The sequence below is a fragment of the Enoplosus armatus genome, chromosome 3 (assembly GCF_043641665.1).
Source record: "Enoplosus armatus isolate fEnoArm2 chromosome 3, fEnoArm2.hap1, whole genome shotgun sequence".
In the NCBI taxonomy this organism is placed as follows: domain Eukaryota; kingdom Metazoa; phylum Chordata; class Actinopteri; order Centrarchiformes; family Enoplosidae; genus Enoplosus; species Enoplosus armatus.
In genome coordinates, this window is record NC_092182.1 from 16,383,500 (window position 1) to 16,401,450 (window position 17,951).

At 40.8% G+C, this 17,951-nt stretch overlaps 1 protein-coding gene across 1 annotated transcript in view; it reads right to left on the bottom strand.

Moving 5' to 3' along the window:
• Positions 1-1,072: 1,072 nt before the first annotated feature.
• Positions 1,073-17,951, bottom strand: part of kaznb (kazrin, periplakin interacting protein b) — a 53,579-nt gene continuing 36,700 nt past the window's right edge. Inside the window, exons 3-8 of the mRNA XM_070902777.1 lie at positions 6,535-6,726; positions 4,378-4,514; positions 3,914-4,084; positions 2,524-2,704; positions 2,224-2,357; positions 1,073-1,331 (exon numbers count right to left, since the gene is read on the bottom strand). Coding sequence (XP_070758878.1) covers positions 1,161-1,331; positions 2,224-2,357; positions 2,524-2,704; positions 3,914-4,084; positions 4,378-4,514; positions 6,535-6,726 — 986 coding nt within the window. The 3' untranslated portion in view covers positions 1,073-1,160. The remainder of the gene's footprint in view (positions 1,332-2,223; positions 2,358-2,523; positions 2,705-3,913; positions 4,085-4,377; positions 4,515-6,534; positions 6,727-17,951) is intronic.

Genomic DNA, 17,951 nt, shown 5'->3' on the forward strand with positions numbered 1-17,951 from the left:
AATAAAAGGGACCGTGCATTCAAAATGCAAGGAAAGATAAGTCGGTAAAGGGAAACACAGGAGCAACACAGGATTGTGGAGATTATTAATTTGATTGGCAATGAATGAACATCTAATCAAAGCAACACAGAGGGATCATGCATGTGTTTAATGCACATTCCTTCGTCACGTATTGGCACATGTTAGAAAGCTCTCAGTAAGAAATGAGTCAGACATAAACAATGTTACGAGGCTAGGGCTAACAGTGACAGAATGATACGCAGATTTTCTAAAGATGAGTGTTTAACCTTTGGCACTTGCACATGGTTTCGACAGCAGACGAGAGGTGTGCCTGAATATGCATTACTGTTTTATTACTTTTTGTTTGTGTAAACTCTCGTCAGCCAGTCGTTAATTATAGTAACTGAGAATCTCATTTTTAGCATAAAACTCCCTGCTGCCCGCATTGTGATATGTCTTGTCTGCATATACTGCGAGCCAGCATTTATAACTTCAGCAAGATGACAATCCTGTAACCAGCAATACCTCTCAAACAAAGTACTATTTTTTCACATCAACTAATAATTTGAAACAACAGAATTTGGCCAATTAAACTCAAAGAGATCAAATTTCTTTTAAGCCAATCAGGTAATATCTCCTCTTTCATAATAACAAAATGGGCCAAGTAAGACTGGGAATAAGAAGAAACTTAGAAGTCAATGTTGCAAAGCATGATAAAAAAGCAACTCTAAAGTAAAAAAAAACCCAAATGACATTTACAGTAAAAACACTAGTTTCACAATAACTCCTATTTACATATGAACAGCAGTCCTTCAAGTCTCCAGTTATAAAAAAACATAAAACATTAAGACATTTGGAAGATAATACAGCATAAACATGTCTACACATAATAATAACCCCATGTATATATTTATATGCATGTAAACATATATACATATGCATACATGTACATCTATAAATATATATCTAATTTACAAACATACAATTTAAGGGCAATATACTGTACATTTATGGGGATAGCAGTCTCTTTTAGCCCCCCCCCCCCCCCATCCTCTCCAGACAAACCCACACACAAAACACTCATTAAAGCCAGGTGGATATCCACACAAATTTAGCACACGCACACACACACACACACACACACGTTCACACTCTCTGCATCACCAGTCGGCATCCTCCTCTATGTAATAATCAGGGGTGGCTGTACCATCAAACAGGCCGGGATCCAGTGACTTGCGCTGCTTGCCCCGAGCGAACACCCGTGACAGGGATCCCAGAGTCATCTTCTCCTTCTTCTTCTTACGCTTCTGGTCCTCCAGGTCCTCCATGGACTGAGCGGGGCAGAGGAGACAGGAAGCTTGGGTTTGTCCTCTCATACAGAGTTAAAGCAGTAGTTTGACATTTTGGGAAATACGCTTATTCACTTTCTTACTGAGAATTAGATGAAAAGACTGATACTCTCGCATCTGTACAATAAATATGAAGCTACTGCAGCTGGTTAGCGTAGTCTAAAGACTGTAAAAGGGGGGAAACAGCTCGCCTGGCTCTGCCCAAAGGTGACAAAATCCACATACTAGCACCTTTAAAGCAGGGGAGGGTTTAGAAACTTTTGAATGAGGGGGACAGACTGGGGCACGTAAGACTCAAATTTAAAGCCTGGGTTCTTGGCAATAATAAACTGTGCATTATTAACTTCTTGGAGTCTCGGCTGGTTGCCTGGCAACCTCATGGTGACAACAAGACTTCAGGAAGTTACTGCTACCAGCGAATAATTAGTCCAGCACATAAACCCCGTAACACTGAACGCGTACTGTACTGTGTACTGTAATGTGTTAATTAGTGAGATTTACAGGTGTTGGTAGGTGCATTTTGTTTTTTGAACATTGTCTTTTGACAGAGCCTGGCTAATTGTTTCCCTATGTTTCCAGATTTTATGCTAAGCTAACTGGCTGCCGCTTCATATCTAGCAGACAGATATGAGAGTGGTGTCTGACTCTCTGCAAGAAAGCAAATAAGTGTGTTTCCCACAATGTCAAATTATTGCTTTAAAGTGAGTCAAATGCAAAATAACATCATCACCACCACCACGCAGGCAGGCTGACACCCAGCAGGCCAACAGTACAGAGGGACAGACACAAACAAGAGAAGACAAAGAGGAGGGAGGTACTTATAGAAAAGTGTGGAGGTGTGATTACTTGGTCGAGGGGGCCAGGCAGCTCTTACATTGCAGAGGGAGTGGGTCCGGTGGCGAGGTGAGTTGATGTCGCTGGGCGTGGACGAGCGATCGCCATCGGCCGCCGAGGCGTCAGAGATGACAGAGGGCTGGCGAGAGTGGCAGGGGCTGATCCTGACCACAGCTGGATGTGCCACACACACACGCAAACATATATATTCACACACGTTGAAAAATTCCCAGTTAGTATCAGAAACTTCCAAGAAAACCCTCTGTTAGTATGTTGAGTCTGTAAAAGCAAACACCAAGCAGCACAGAGACCCAGAGGCAGAGCGGATGAGAGGGCCTACCCTGTCTGTCCGTGGTGTGTCCGTGGTAGAGGGTCTGTTGGCTCTGACGGATGGCGGCAGTGAGCGGCAGGTCGGCCTGCATCACCCACTCCTGACTCCCGTTCACCACGGGCTCTGTGGGCATGGCCAGTGAGTGGCGCTTAGGTACATCTTTTGTCAGAGTGGCCAGAGACTGCTTCGCCTGGGAAACACACGAGAAACAGAAACTGAGCAAAAGCTGCAAGTAAAACAAACACACTCACACAGATACACAGATATGTGTTATCTTTTTAATGTATTTAACTGTGTGCTTGATATTTGTTTGACTTAATTGTTTGTTTATTGTCTGTAATATAGCTTATCCCTGTGTGCTATACCTCCATTGTCCTAAAAAACAGTTGAAAACACATCAATGAGCCACACCATTGCACTGGGTGACATGTTCCTTCATTATGGCCACTGTAGTTTATTTTGAGTCAATCCCACATACAATCTAGCTGATGTGAATGCGCTCTAGAGCACCAAATGTGTATTAATCTGCTGCTGAAAATAGTTCCTAACAAATACACTCCTATTTACTCCTGGTTGAGTGATGTTTGCTATAAAGTATAGTGACAAGCTGTTTTAGGAAATGATTTAGCCTTTAAAAAGAAATTACATTATATATTTCACCTTTCCAGTACAGGGTCAGGAATTAGGAAATTATTGAGAGACGGACTAACACATTATTGGTTTGATGTTTTCATAGGATTGTTAAAAAATAAAAAAATAAATAACAGCAGCCAGTATTTTTATACAGCATCTTAAAAACTGTCTATTTCTGCACCAAAACTACTCATATTCATGTTTTCCCACAGGATTTTCTTACTGGAAGCCTCTGAAAGGGCATTCAGAGGACATCCATCTAGTGGAAGAGTTGGAAACAATAAGATTTTAAATAGAGAAGAGAAGAAAAAGAAGGTAGAATGATGCTTTGTAGCTTGGGTGCTTGACAGCAATGCAGCTCTGCCACTGATTTACCAACAAATCTGATCTGTGATGCAGCTTGATGTGAGGATCTGTGGGTGGTTGTGACTTGCTGAGGGAGGAGAGAGATTAATGACACACCGACTGACAACTGTACCTCCAAGGGACCGGCACAGCAACACAGAAAAAAAAGGCATGAATTTCTTCCTGAGCCGGGAGAAAGAATTAATGCTTTGAGAAGGGAGGGAGGGGATGAAGATACATAGCAGAGCAGCTTACTGCATGTGTTTGAACTGATATGAAAACAATAACAGGATTGCAAACCCACACCTTGTTTGCATGTATGTCATACAGTAAGTACCACATAATGATGCTAAGGTGACACCATTGCGCTCAAGTGAACTCAACAAAAGTTGTGACTGCGTCCGTGCGCTGGGTGACTCACCATGGTGAGCTCAGCCTCCAGTTCTTTGACCCTGTTCTCCTTCATGTCCATCTGAGAACGTAGGATGTTGGCCTGTTCTGTGGCTTCTTTGGTCTGCCTCCTCAGATCCCACTTCTCCCTCTCCAGCATGTCCTTCTCCTTTGCCAGAGCTTTCACTGCATCCTCGCTCTCCTGAAGAACCCACACGCAGAGACACGGTTAATCCCCGCTGAGCTCACTCTGAATGATCGATGGAGGTTTCAGTCAAGAAGCATTTCGCAGCTACTTCCTGTGTTATAATCTATTTCAAAACTTGTACTTTTTAAAAGGGGACAAATCATTTTAGTGATGGCAGTAACAAACTGTTGCAGTGGCCAAACATGTCTTTGGCTTTTCTGACATTTCTTATCGGCTGACATACACACCAATAAAGACAAATCTGCAATAAGCTTTATCAGTAAAGAAATCGGCTGGGCCGGTGGTACCTTTCGGTGTTGGTCGTAGTTGCGTATGAATTCTCGCAGCTGCTCTTCTCTGCTCTCCAGTGTTGTGTACAGCTGCTGCATCTGACTCACCAAGTCTGCCTTCTCCACTTTTAGACGCTTACGGTCAGCTTTCATAGCTGCAACACACAGACACACACACATTCACACACTGAGCAACACATGCATGTGTAAAACAAGCAGCATTTTAATGGCAAATACAATGTGTCAGTGAGATTTGGCTGCCTCTAAATCAGACACAAAGCCTTGCATTTGCAGCAGGGAGCCACAAGGTGACACTGTGTCCTCTGTTAATGAGGGGCTGCAGCTGGTGTGTCTTTTTTAATAGCGAAAATGGTGTAATCATCTCAAAAGATAAGTGGCACAGTGGTGTTTATTCATTCATACATTGGATGGTTTTGGCTGGCCCCTGAGATAGTCTTTTATGATTTATGAATTAATAAATCCATCACCATTTGGATCTGATTTCTTTTAACTTCATTCCCTCACAGAGACAACTCATCAGCCATCATGCAACTGGTGGAGCTCTTTGCAGGCAAGACTGGAACCTGTACTTTTCATAACTGCACATATGCATCACTCAGGAAGCATTCCTCCTGTCAACGCTCCGTATTTTACTCAACATTCAAACCTGTTTTGCGGCAGTTACACAACACAGTTTACAAACCTACAGTTTACCACCTGCGACTCTCCGAGCAGAGGAGAGAAGCATGCAAAGCAGTCGTGTTTAACTAAGCTAAATCCACAATTGCTTTCTTGGTTTTCCCTCCAATTTTTGTTGCAAACAATTATCCTTAATGCAGGACTAACTTCTCCCAAAGATGGAAACTGTTTGGTTGCATAATGGTTGGATTTGTTTTTCATACAATAAATGAAAACAATCCAATACCACATAATCAGCACAGCGTTCCAGTCTACGTCAATACCACATTAATATTTCAGAGTTAAGCTTCTATGCAATGATTGACGCATGTTAATTAAAATGAGGTGAACCTGGAGTCTACTTGGCTGCTCATCAGGGGTGACACCCATTTCTGGGACTGAACAGAGACTGAATAATGACTTAACACATGCAGCTATCTCTTGTCTACCCTCACAAAAACATCATGTTTCTCTCTGGAACATACAAGACAAAACTGGGTTACATCTGCTGGTCAGAGGTGAACCCTAAAATTGATTTTAAAGACATTTCCACACAGTATCGTCTTTTTATTGGCTTACTTTTTGTTTACTGTAAAGCACATATGGACTCATATGAATACATTTAGGATGATGAAATATGAATATGGTAGACAGAATTATGTTTAATTTAATTTATCTTGGAAGCAAAGATCTTCATGTGTCTGCATAAGCCACTGGTATTTTACTACGCATGTGTTTGATTTGCAAAATAGAAACAAGTTAGTATCAAATTAGTTAAAATTAGTTGTGTTTATGTTCATGTTCATGCAATGATCTTGTTTGTTGTACATACATCAAAGAACATTCTGATGAACTCAGTCAACATGTGGTCATCCAATTAGGACAATGATCCTGATATTGTTAGCTTTTGGGCATCTCAGCGCTCATTGAATGCAGAAAAACTAAGGAGAAAGTTGCTAGAAGTGGATGCAGGACATCTGAAGGAAGCAGACTGAATGGACATAAAATTACATCTAATTGTTTGACATCCTCTATATCCAGGGTAAGATATGTATATATAATTGTCAGAAAGTATAGAATTCAATACGACATTTAAGTTGGCCAGTCACTTGGAGAAATCCAGAAAGTCTGGATAAACTTTAGGCTTTTAGCATTTCTTTTCTTTCTTTTACTATTCAGAGTAGAATTTATTTCAAAATATTCATGTAAACATGAGAAGAAGAGGCGATGTTTGATATATAGCTGTGTCTTGCAGCCCCATGTGGGAAATGTTTAGCATGACACAGAAATGAAAACTAACTAACTGACTGATATATCTCTGGCAAGAGAAAGTGGACTGTATTTAGTTACACCATATTCTTGCTTGATGTAACTCGAAAAGGGTGAAACTTGCAGCTAAAAGCTTGGACAGCTGTATTTGCTGTATATTCAAGGTGGCTGCTGGAAAGAAGCTGGTGGACTAGGTGAGACGACAAGACGCCCGTGTTGGCTCCTGACCTTGTAAGGCCTCCTTGGCACGGTCCAGCTCCTGCTCCTTGTCACCCAGCTGCACACGGAGCTCCGTGGCTGAGAGCAGATTGGCAGAGCAGCCTCCCTGGGTCTCATCCAGGTCCTTACTCAACATGTCCTTCATTTGCCTCAGCAGGTGAACCTCCTCTTGAAGCTGGGCCACCTCCTCACGCAACAACACTGAGGGAGACAGAGAGAGAGTTTGGGGAATTTAGAATATGCAGAAGAGGAATGAGGAACCTGAAAGTGCAGAGCTGAGGGAGAACATGAAATCAGAAGACAGATAGATGAGTAGAGGAGAGAGTAAGAAGAAGCAGACAACAAAAAGGGAAAAGGAGGAAAAAGATACACGACAGACCAAAAGCTAAATATACAAGCAGCAGGAAATGAAGGAAGTAGTGTCAAACATCTGGAATTAAAAAAAGAGGGTGTAATTATGTAGCACATGATAAAATATAGCCTCAAATCAACACATCAAACCCTTAAGACTCACAGCTCCCTCTCAGCTGAGGCCACAGGTGTTTAAGAAACCCAGATAAATGCTGAGTGACAGACCCCAGCGAAGGAAGTGGGCAAGTGAGAAACAGCAGTCTGATAGGACTTAATAAAATATCAGCGACGCACGCTTGAGCCGTGCTCCTCAGTGCTGTGTTTCCAATCCCCTGTGAAGCGCCTCCCAACCCTCGGGGAGAGCAGGCGAGCAAACAAGAGCAGGAAACTAAGAAAAGGACACAGTGAACTGAGGAGGGAACTAATGGACAGGAGCTGGCGGACACGTTTGCTGAGCAAGAGGACCAAAAAAGATTAAATAGATTAGAAGTCTTTCATGGGTTGAGTTTTAGTCCAGTGTGGGGAATCCATACCGGCATTATGATGAGTTATAATTCACACATAAGGGTAGAAGGTGTTTTACAGAAGAGTGCACACTTTTCATGATAACAGAGAGAAATGACGCATACAAGCAGCCAAAATATTCAACTATACTGTAAAATCTGCAGCCGCTGATGGTAAATGAAAACCTTTACGACACCTCAATATCATACAAGATGGAGCAGCACGTCAAAGAGAGGAAGCAACTTGGACAATGCAGGAAAGATCAGTTAATTACTCAAGTAGTGAATCAGTAGAAAATGAATAGACCACTACTTTGATTAGCAAACTATTTAAGTCATTTATCAACTTCTCAAATATGTGGATTTGCTTCTCTTCATGACAATAAATGCAATATCTTTGGGTTTTGGATCGTTTTTGGACAAAATGAGCAATTTGACATCCGGGAACTTATTATTAGCATTGTCCACTCCAAGCTACAGCCAAGCAAACGTCACAGGAGGCTGTAATGCTCATTTTAAAGAAGAGCTAACTGTTTCATGGATAAAAGTTGAGGTTAATATTTGTTTTTTGTTAAACCTCAAAATACCGTCCTTGGTTTTAATAGAAAATCCATATATAGTTCCAGTTATTACACAAGAAATATTCAATTAGAAATTAACTTATAGTTCATGTGTTATTAAATTCAGTATTTCAGTGTAGCGTGTTAGCGTGTTATCATTTACTTACAAGCAAAGTAGCACCAAACACAACGTATAGTAAATGTCATTAGTTTTGCACGTATTTGGTCATAAACTAAAGTATTTGGACAAATTGAAACTTGACCTGATGACGCTGCTTGATAAAAACAACCACAAATGTCAACCTTCTGGTGAAGCTGGAGGAAAAGTCAAGGGATCACCAAAATCAGTAGGCAGCATCCTCTGGGGATGATGAATGTCCGCACACAATTTCATGGCAATCCATCAATAGTTATTGAGATATTTCAGTGGTGGATCTTAAGTGGTGGACCGACCCACAAACATTATTATCCCTAGAGCCATGCTGCTAGCATGGCTGAAAAATACAAAAAGTAAAAAAAGCGTGCCCTTAATTTTACGCAGATCCTTATAAGACTCCATGTACAACTATGTAAAATTCAAGAGCAAGTGTGCATGCAACGAAGTATGCGTGTGTGTGTGTGTGTGTATGTGTGCATGTGTGTGTGACTCAGAGAGAATGGGAGAGAAGGTCTCTGCAGGCCTGCAGCCAGACGTTGTGGGGCTGCACCAGCTCCGATAAGAGCGGAGGGGACAGTCCATCGGTCTCTGTCGACTCAGGACTACAGAAACACATCGGGCAGCTCTGTACTGCACGTGGCAGAAAGAGTTTCTTTCCCTGAGAGAGCAATCTTTCACGGCCTTCTTGCAGCCTAAATCCGCTTATTCATCTGTTTACCTACAGGCTCTCCTATATTTGTTGCGGCGAGCCCAGCTGCTGCTTTTGATGCCACTGAACATAAGTGTGCATTTCTGAGGCGCTTTTGTCGTGTTCGGCTTAATCTACAACTCTAAACAGGCTGTTTAAATTATCAGCATGCTCTCGCTGTGATGTGAAGGTTGATCTGCTCTTGTCGTTAGATATCAACTTAGCGAGCACAGCAGTTGTGTTTAGAAGAGATTTTTGTTACTCACAGTAATTCTCAAATGAGCCAATTTGAACCTTTGCCATTTTTTACTTAGAATCTATGAATATTTTAGGGGCTTAGTGCTACATATCATCACACACACAACACTGGCTTGTGTGTCATATTCAGTCAACTGTAAGTCAATTAAAAACAGTATTAGAAACGTGTCTTGAGGAGTATTTACAGTGGATTTAGTGAGACATGTGTATAATTAACAGAGAAATCAGTGACATAATTCTCCATAATCCAATTTTGGATTCATTTCCAGCGTCATCCGCTCACCCAATAATATACACAGACCCACACACACACAGGCTAAGGTGTACACAAACGCACTCACATACTTTTTCCTCTTTCAGGTTTCTTGCCTCAACTGGGGGTGAAATCAAGGCAAAGAAATCTTCCTGAGATCTTCCCATCTTCCCTCAATATGTGGCCCTTTCACATCTAAGAAATGACACAGAAAAGCTGCTTCACTGCACCCTGACTTGAGTTAAAGCTGCATCGAGGACACTGACAGACACACACCATTTACCTATAGATAATTTACCTCCACACACACTGTTTCATGTGATTTAAAAAGCAATTTAAATGGACAGGCGTCACATAAACCATACACTGCAGCCTATGTGCTGTTATCATCTGGGCTCTCTCAGCTCTGACCCTTGAGTGGTTGTGCAGTGAGCTTGGCCAAGCTATTAGTCCTTCCACAGAAGAAGATGAGCCCACTCTTCTTCTTCGTATTCAGCAGTGGCCCATTCAATTAACTTCTCATCCATGCCTCCCATTAGAGTGCCCATCAAAGCCAGTCAGGACCAGGCCACCTTACCCAGTCCCTTTCTCCTCGCAAAGCAGAGCTGTCAGCACACACGCACGCACGCACGCACGCACGCACGCACGCACGCACGCTCACACACACACACACACACACACACACACACACACACACACACACACACACAGAGCCAGGGAGGGATGTGACCTGAACTACTATGAACCGCATGCAGGATTAAAGTGGACCAATTTATACACATGAATGATCAAAGATACTTAAAGTGAGCTGTGATGGAATATTGAGTTTGGATAAAAAGTTAAATTTAAAGTTATTACTTTTGTTACAAAAACACATTCAATATAAAAAGCAGTTTAAGACTAACTTTTCTCAGTGAATCCAAATTGGTCTTGATTGGCTCTCACCATTAAACAATCACTTTCCAATCAGGCAATTTTACAGCAAGTGAACTCACAAACTGGAAGGTTTCACTCACAGTAGATTGGCTGTATCTGAACCAGTGACAGTGCTTCCTACATTTAGTATTGTGAGCGTATTTGACTATGACGCCTTCAGTCTCATAATAATTCAGCATTTAAAAGGGTTACAGTTCACCCAAATAACAAAAAATATTTGTTAAAATAACATATATTCTTACTACCCTCTAGCTATCTCTGCAGATAGTTTTGGTTTTATTTTGGTTTATTCTATATCTGTCTGAGATTTCTCCCACCAACAAAACGGGTTTTGTTTGTGCTGCTCAAAGTACTGAATAGTTTTAGGGCTGCAGCTAACTATTATATTTATTATTGATGAATGTGGCGATTATTGTCTCGATTTATCAATTCATTGTTTAGTCTATAAAATGTCAGAGTCAAAGTGAAAAATGTCCGTCCAAAGTAACATCGTCAAATGTCCAACCAACAGTCCAAACATGTCAACTCTGGAAAGTCCACAGGCCTCACTGTGAACAATTTTTATAGGGAGCAGTTCCAGCGTAAACTGTTGACATGGTGGTCTGTGAATTATCTGTGGGACACTGTAATGAAAACTTCACTGTTGAATTGTCTAAATACATATTGCCAAAGCTGGGAGCGCCACAAACAGCAGATATCTCAGAAACACATAGGCTATCCTAAAACCTCAACAAACAACACTAAAACTATCTGGCTAGATGCCTCTAAAGGGTAAGTGACAAAATATATATTTTTTGTAATTTGGGGGAACTGACGATTCACCTGCAGTACAATGTCCTATAAAACATAATGGAAAAACACTGGTTCAATGGATGAAAGCAAAACAACATGAAAATAAAATGGGACGATATAGAAGAGCAGCCAACTGTTCTACCCTGAGGTGTTACGATGTGCATGGCTGTCACATTTCCACCTCAGTGTCCCTGACAAATCAAATCTGTGTAATTTTAGTTAGTACAGTGGTTCCGCTCAGCTATTTCTGTCCAAGACAAAGCCAGAGGCGATGATGCTGCCTTTCCCTCTCCTCTAATCTCTCAGGTACAGTAACTGATAGTTGGATAACAAGGTCTTACTCTCTTTTACACCTTTACTACTCTATGTAGACATACAGAGCTGTCATAACTGCCTTTTTAAAGCAATATTTTTAATGGAAGACTCCTGTGACTAACCAAATCGTATAAATGCTGTCTTGTTGAACACTAGAGGAGTCACGAGCATATAAATGAACACATTGAAATACCTGCTGAACATCCATAAGGCTTTAACAAATGCTCAAACTATGGTCGTTTTAAAACAGGTGCTTTAACTATTTCCTTACGATGTCATTTCCTAGCAGGTCTCATATTTCCTGCAGCAGTACTGGCCTTGTAAACAACTATATAACCCAAATACATACACTGCAGCTGCGTGAGAGACAAGTTAAGGTGGGGCAGAAGGGTCACTCATGCTTGTTTAACAGTTTTAGCTGCCAAGAAACAAACATGTCACCGTTCAAGACATGACTGTGACAACATGGTAAAAGCTTTATGTTTGATCCTGCATGATCTTCATCAGATTCAACCATGCTGCACACCATATAAACAGCAAAACACAGGGAGCTTTTCTTCTAGAGAAATCGTATTGAATGTTATCATAATCAGTAAACATGTTTAAATATAGTACAGTATTGTGGTTGCTCTTTAATTTCCACAATACTTTAGAAATAGAGCCTGAAGGAGTTTTGTTTGCTCCTGCAGACTTTTCACTGTTGGCTCCTGTGGCGTTTGTTCTGTCTATAAGATGGAGGGGAGTTGTGTGTATGTGAGGGGGGGAGGTGTTCAGGGGAATTGGAGCTAAAGGATGAAAACAGTAATGACTTTCTACAGAAAGTGCTCAGAGATTTTCTGCTGTAGCATTGGTCCCTGTAGCACAGGGGGTGCAGCTAACGCAGCAGGACATCAAAGCAACGTCATTTAATGGTGCATTTCTCCCACAAATTACTATGCAGCAAATAATTAAATCAGTAAACATAAGGACACCTATATCAAAGTATTCTTTAAACAAAATTATAAGCAATATGACAAATGTTCACTGGGGATGTGAAAAACAGCAATACAACAAAAGCTTTTCTGTAACTCGCCGATATGAACAGAGCTGCCCAAAACAACAAGGAAAGTCTTCAAAATGCTTCATCAAAGCCTCCTAATAAGCTATTCTTTCATAAGCTCCTCTCATTGATAAACTTTACCTAGAATGAACCAATAAAAACATCAAAAACTTGCTTCCCAAGACAGCGTCCTGCTCAGAGGCTTCCAGTGAAATGAGAAACATTACATAAGCGTGTACCTGCAATGCAGTTGATTGTTGACTCAAACTGTCAGCCTCCCTGAGGGGACGCGAGCCAGCGTTGTGTCTCTGTAACGACTTGTGAGCTAAATGATATGGTGACCACTCGACCAAATGAGCTCCTGCTTATGTTCACCTCAATGACACAATAAGTCACATGCTCCTAGCTCTCATACCTCAGTGACTAATTTCTTCTTGAATATGGTTGTTCATGAAATCCCTGCTCCACAACAACGTGAATTATCAAGTCGAGTATTTTTATCAGTCCTGGGACACTACATTCATGAGTCCTGCACAGTAAAATGAGAATTAAAGGCAAAATAATACTTATAACAATGTACCAACACCAGTAAGAAAAGCGCGTTAAATTGAAGAAAGCTAAGATGATGACAAACAACAAAGGATCCACAGACCAAGAAAATGCACATCTTCTGTCTGCAAAGTCAATTACATCAGCAGATCTATCACATTTTTACCTGAAGGTTAAATGTCTATCAACTAATTAAGTGATAACACTAATCAAGGTTAACGTTAAACATTTATTCTAATTAATCAAATACAGAGAAAACTGAGTGGATGATGCAGAGATGAAAAACCACTACTACATTACTCTACTGAGCAGTTTGGAAAATGAGTGGCCGAAGGCAAACAGCATCATATATGTAATATTATCGAATCAGTTATGAGCATAAACTCGTCAGTATATTAGTGTGTGCAGTGAAGTATCTTCCCCTGTTGCTGCTGGATTATTGGACTCATGTTTGTGTAGGTGTGCACGTGCATGTGCGTGTTAGTAAGTGCGTGTGCGTCTGCTCGCAGCTGGCTATTTCTGCACTGTATTATGAGAGGAGCGTATGTCTGCTGAGCTCTGGCCTTCACTAATTACAGTATAAAGATCAGTTGAGATTGCTCTGGGAGAAGACAGCAGCCTGCTTCAGCTCTTGATTAAACTCATCATGCAGGTAACACTGTAGCCTTGACAGGCAGGAAAAGTAGAGCGTGGATGGACTGAAATAAACCCTGTAAGTCATGTATTGACGCCGGGTGTGCGATAAGCCTCATCTTCTTAATAATCTGTGTTGCTTTAGAGTGCCTCCCCATATAACACTCTGTCTGTCTCAAGAGAATTACACTTCTCAGGAAAGAATATATTTAATGTAGTATGGATGGCACTTGTCAACACAAACCATCTATTTCAAGGTGCGCCCTTATGTCCTTATGTCTCATACCTTATCTTTTGATTTTAGCCACACCAGCAATGTGGCTCTAGGGATGGCAATGTCAATCTGTTGGACCACCACTTTGGTCCAGACTAAAATATCTCAACACTGAAGGATTGACATGGTCCCCCGACTTTTCTAGCACAAGAACAAGGTTGACATTTGTGGTTTTAGCAGAAATGTCTCGACAACTATGATATGGATTGTCATGAAATTTGGAGCAAATATTCATGTTCCCCTCAGGATGAATTCTAATAACTTTGGTGATCCTCTGACTTTTCATCTTGCACCACCATCAGTTCAAAATTTCCGTCTAATACTTCACTTCAATACTTGTTATGTTAGCATGCTAGCACACTAAACTTAGATAATAAGTTAATAGCATTATGATTTTGAGCATTTTGCCATGCTAGCGTTAGCATTTAGCTCAAAGCAATGCTGTGTACAGCCTCACAGAGCTGCTAGCATGGCTGAAGTCTTGTTACAGGATCAGGAAGCCAAGCTAACAAAAAAAAACACAACTCTTGTACAACTAGTCCAAAAATATCTCATATTGGAAAAATGTCTGTTTGGAGTTGTCCCTAAAAGTAACATCCTGTGATCCTGGAGCACAACTCGAAACAAAAGGACAGCCCAAATACTCTTTAAGGATTTATGAAAGAATAGCATCAAATCAGCACTAAACCGAAATCTGACAGAAAGACAGAGAGGAGGGAAAGAGAGAAGACTGAGACCGAGAGGCCTCACAAATAAACACATTCATTCTGTCAGCAGCTCCCCGCTGAGTCTCAAATCCCAGGGAGGTCGGGTGGGTGGATGACAGAGGTAGGCTGCAGCGATTAGGGGCTTTTAAAATCATCGGCAGAACTATATTTAGCATCTTTATTGTTAATTTGTACTATAGTCACAGGAGGAACTTGTGCGGTAATGGAACAAAGGTTGTATAGACATGTGTGGGCTGTATAGTTTCAGATTTGACATGCTTAAGCTACAAATCGCGGTAAAAGCAGTGACAAGCCTCCATCTCATACACCAGGAGATCGAAAATAACACAGATCAAACACCTAATTCCGCGCTGCACATTTTCTGCATCCTGAAAAGGCAACGCATGTAAGGGTCAGGTCCGTTTCCTACTAAGAGTATTGCACTGCCTCTCTATAATACATACGGGCATAAATAATGCATGTTGCCGGCTCTCAAACCTACCTGACCGGAGTACTCACCACTTAATGGTAATTCATCGTGGTCTGTGGATGAAACATCACCCTCTGGTTCAGATGATCTATAAAATTCTAATATATGTTGATTATTTTAGCATTTTTCCTCTAAAAGATACAAAAAAATGCTAATATGATCGAAGCGTATGTGTCCTGCATATTATTTGTATGTATGTGCATTTTGATTGTGTCTGTATACATCTGTGCAAGTATACAGTATCTATTGGGAGCAGCTTCCATTAATTAATTGCCTGTGGGTTTACATTACAACTGAGGTCAGTGTAAGGATGCCAAGTGCAGATAGCTGATAATTGATTCACACGTTTATTATGTGCAGATTAGGCACGCTGCCAAGGATGTGCCACTGGAAGAGCACTGAGAACTTGGACAAAGCTATTTAGATTTGTAATACTGCTGTCAAGAGCTGCATTTTGAAAAACATAACCTCTGTCACTTGACTCCGGTATCATTCACTGCGTATGGACTTGGTTTACATGAAGTGAATTAGCCAGTGATTAAGCAAATTAACCTGGCTGACATGGCGGCTCTGAACAGGAGAGTCCTTTGATTTATTTCTAAGAAGCCATAATAATGAGGTGATTTTGTTAACAGTAATTGTTGTATTTATGAGCACTGGATATGCTAGTTTTATCCTAGCATTGAATCCTGAGACACTTTAACTGGCTCACTGTAACCAGTGTCGAGTGTGAGGACTCCTGACGCTGTATGATGAATTTATGTATGAGGCACTTCATGAAATCATGTTACCTGGACAGAGACATTTCTGTGGACAGTAAGGTGTGAAGCTGATGTTTCATACTGTATTTAGTTTAGTTGATAATTTGCTTTCTTGTCGAAGGTTAGATGAGAAGATCAATACCACTCTCATATCTGTGTGGTAAATATGTAAGTGGAGCCAGGTTAGTTTAGCTTACAGCAGTGTCCAAAGTAAACAAAATCCACCTTTCAGCACCTTTAAAGCTCACTAATTAACACGTTATATCGTATCTGTTTAATCCGAACAAACCATAGTGTAGAAATGTTAAGTTTTTACAGGGGGGTTATGTGCCGGACTATTTTTTGGTGAAGAGCAGTAACTTTTTGAAGTCTGGACAGAGCCAGGCCAGCTGATTCCCCTTGTTTCCAGTCTTTATGCTAAACTAAGCTATCTGGTTGCTGGCTGTAGCTTCATATTTACCGTACAGACATGAGAGCGGTATCGATTTTCTCATCTATCTCTTGGCAAGAAAGCACATAAGCATATTTTCCAGAATGTCAAGCTATTCTCTTTATTTATGTATTGGGGTGCTTATTTCACACTGGGACAGTCCTGAGCCCTTGTGGACTTGTGAGAGTATGTGTCAAAGTCTTTAAGTCCACAAGGGCCAAAACTGGAATTGAGCCTTTGTATCTACAAAACACTGGCTGACCAGAGTAATCAGCAAAGGGGCGCGGCCCATGATGTCAACCAACTTGCACAAGCCACCCAGGAACAAAATGCTACAGGGCGTATTGTCCCTGTTTTGTATCTGTAATGGGGACTAAACATCTGTCAGAAACAGCAGGATCTAGTCTGCAGAGAACTGGAAATCTACATGATTTGATACACGACCTCCCTTATGTCCCGGGGCATGGCAGAATAATCCAACAAGCCGCCTGTTGTGCTGCTGCTACTGAAGCTTGTGTAGGAAACTTTGAAAGCCTTACAGAGGAATTTAAATCATGGCAATAAATACCTGTTTTGAGCTCATTAGTATTCTTACTCTTACACTTGTGGAGATGATTAAAGTAATAACAGTGCTTGATTAGCTCAGAGTAGCTACAGCTCACAGAGAGGCTGAAGAGATATGATACCTAAAAAAAAAAAAAACAACATGATGGAGAGGTGCCACATGTTGTCTCTGATGGTCTTGGTGAAGGACTCTACAACAGAATAGTGAGTGTGAAGCTTATAGTGATGGCACCATCTGTCTGTGGCAGTGTAATCTGTCAAACTCATTATCTTCTGCAGTTTTGAGTGTTGACCTCAGGGTGCATCAGCCACAGTAGGAGTCACGCAAAACACAGTGGGATCAAACTCATCTCTATCCATTCATAAACCGCTGCAAACACACATGAGTGCATATGAATGTGTGGATGCACACACACACACACACACACACACACACACACACACACACACACACACACACACACACACACACACACACACACACAGACAAACATTAAAATACTTGTTCATGCAAGAAATTAAGATAACTTTTCAAAGACAGAGGCCTCTCCCATTGGATTCAATAGACTTTAAATAGTGATAGCTTCTGTTAACATCTTCACTCAGCCATAATGCATCTACACATTAATCCAAACACAAGAGCCAATGTAGATATTATTGTCCATCAGAGCTATTTTCTCTCAGATTATGCCAGCTTTAGTACGTCTACTGAGCTACTAAAGTCTGTAATACTGAACTTCATCTGACGAAATACCCCTCCATTGTACACTGCTTATAGGAGATTAACAGATTACTGTGTTATCCATATGAACATGTCATATCTAGGTCAGCATTTAGTTTTTATGTGAAGTAAAACAATAAATAAGGCTGGGATATGGAATAGATTTAGATAAATCAGCACTTACAGTAAAGGGCTGTGCCAAAGAATTGATGCACAAAATTAAAACATGTTAAATAACCAGCAGTAACATCCTAGTATTATGTACATATATATCATGGTGAAAAGTAATAATGATGATTTTACTAAAGCACAGTAATAGTATTTTCAGCAAAATTAAGTAAATTTAAGTACAAATACTCATTATGTATGACCTTTTTCAGAGTGTGATACTATTATAGGCTTTATATATAATAACATAATTGTATTATTAGTGTTATTGATGCAT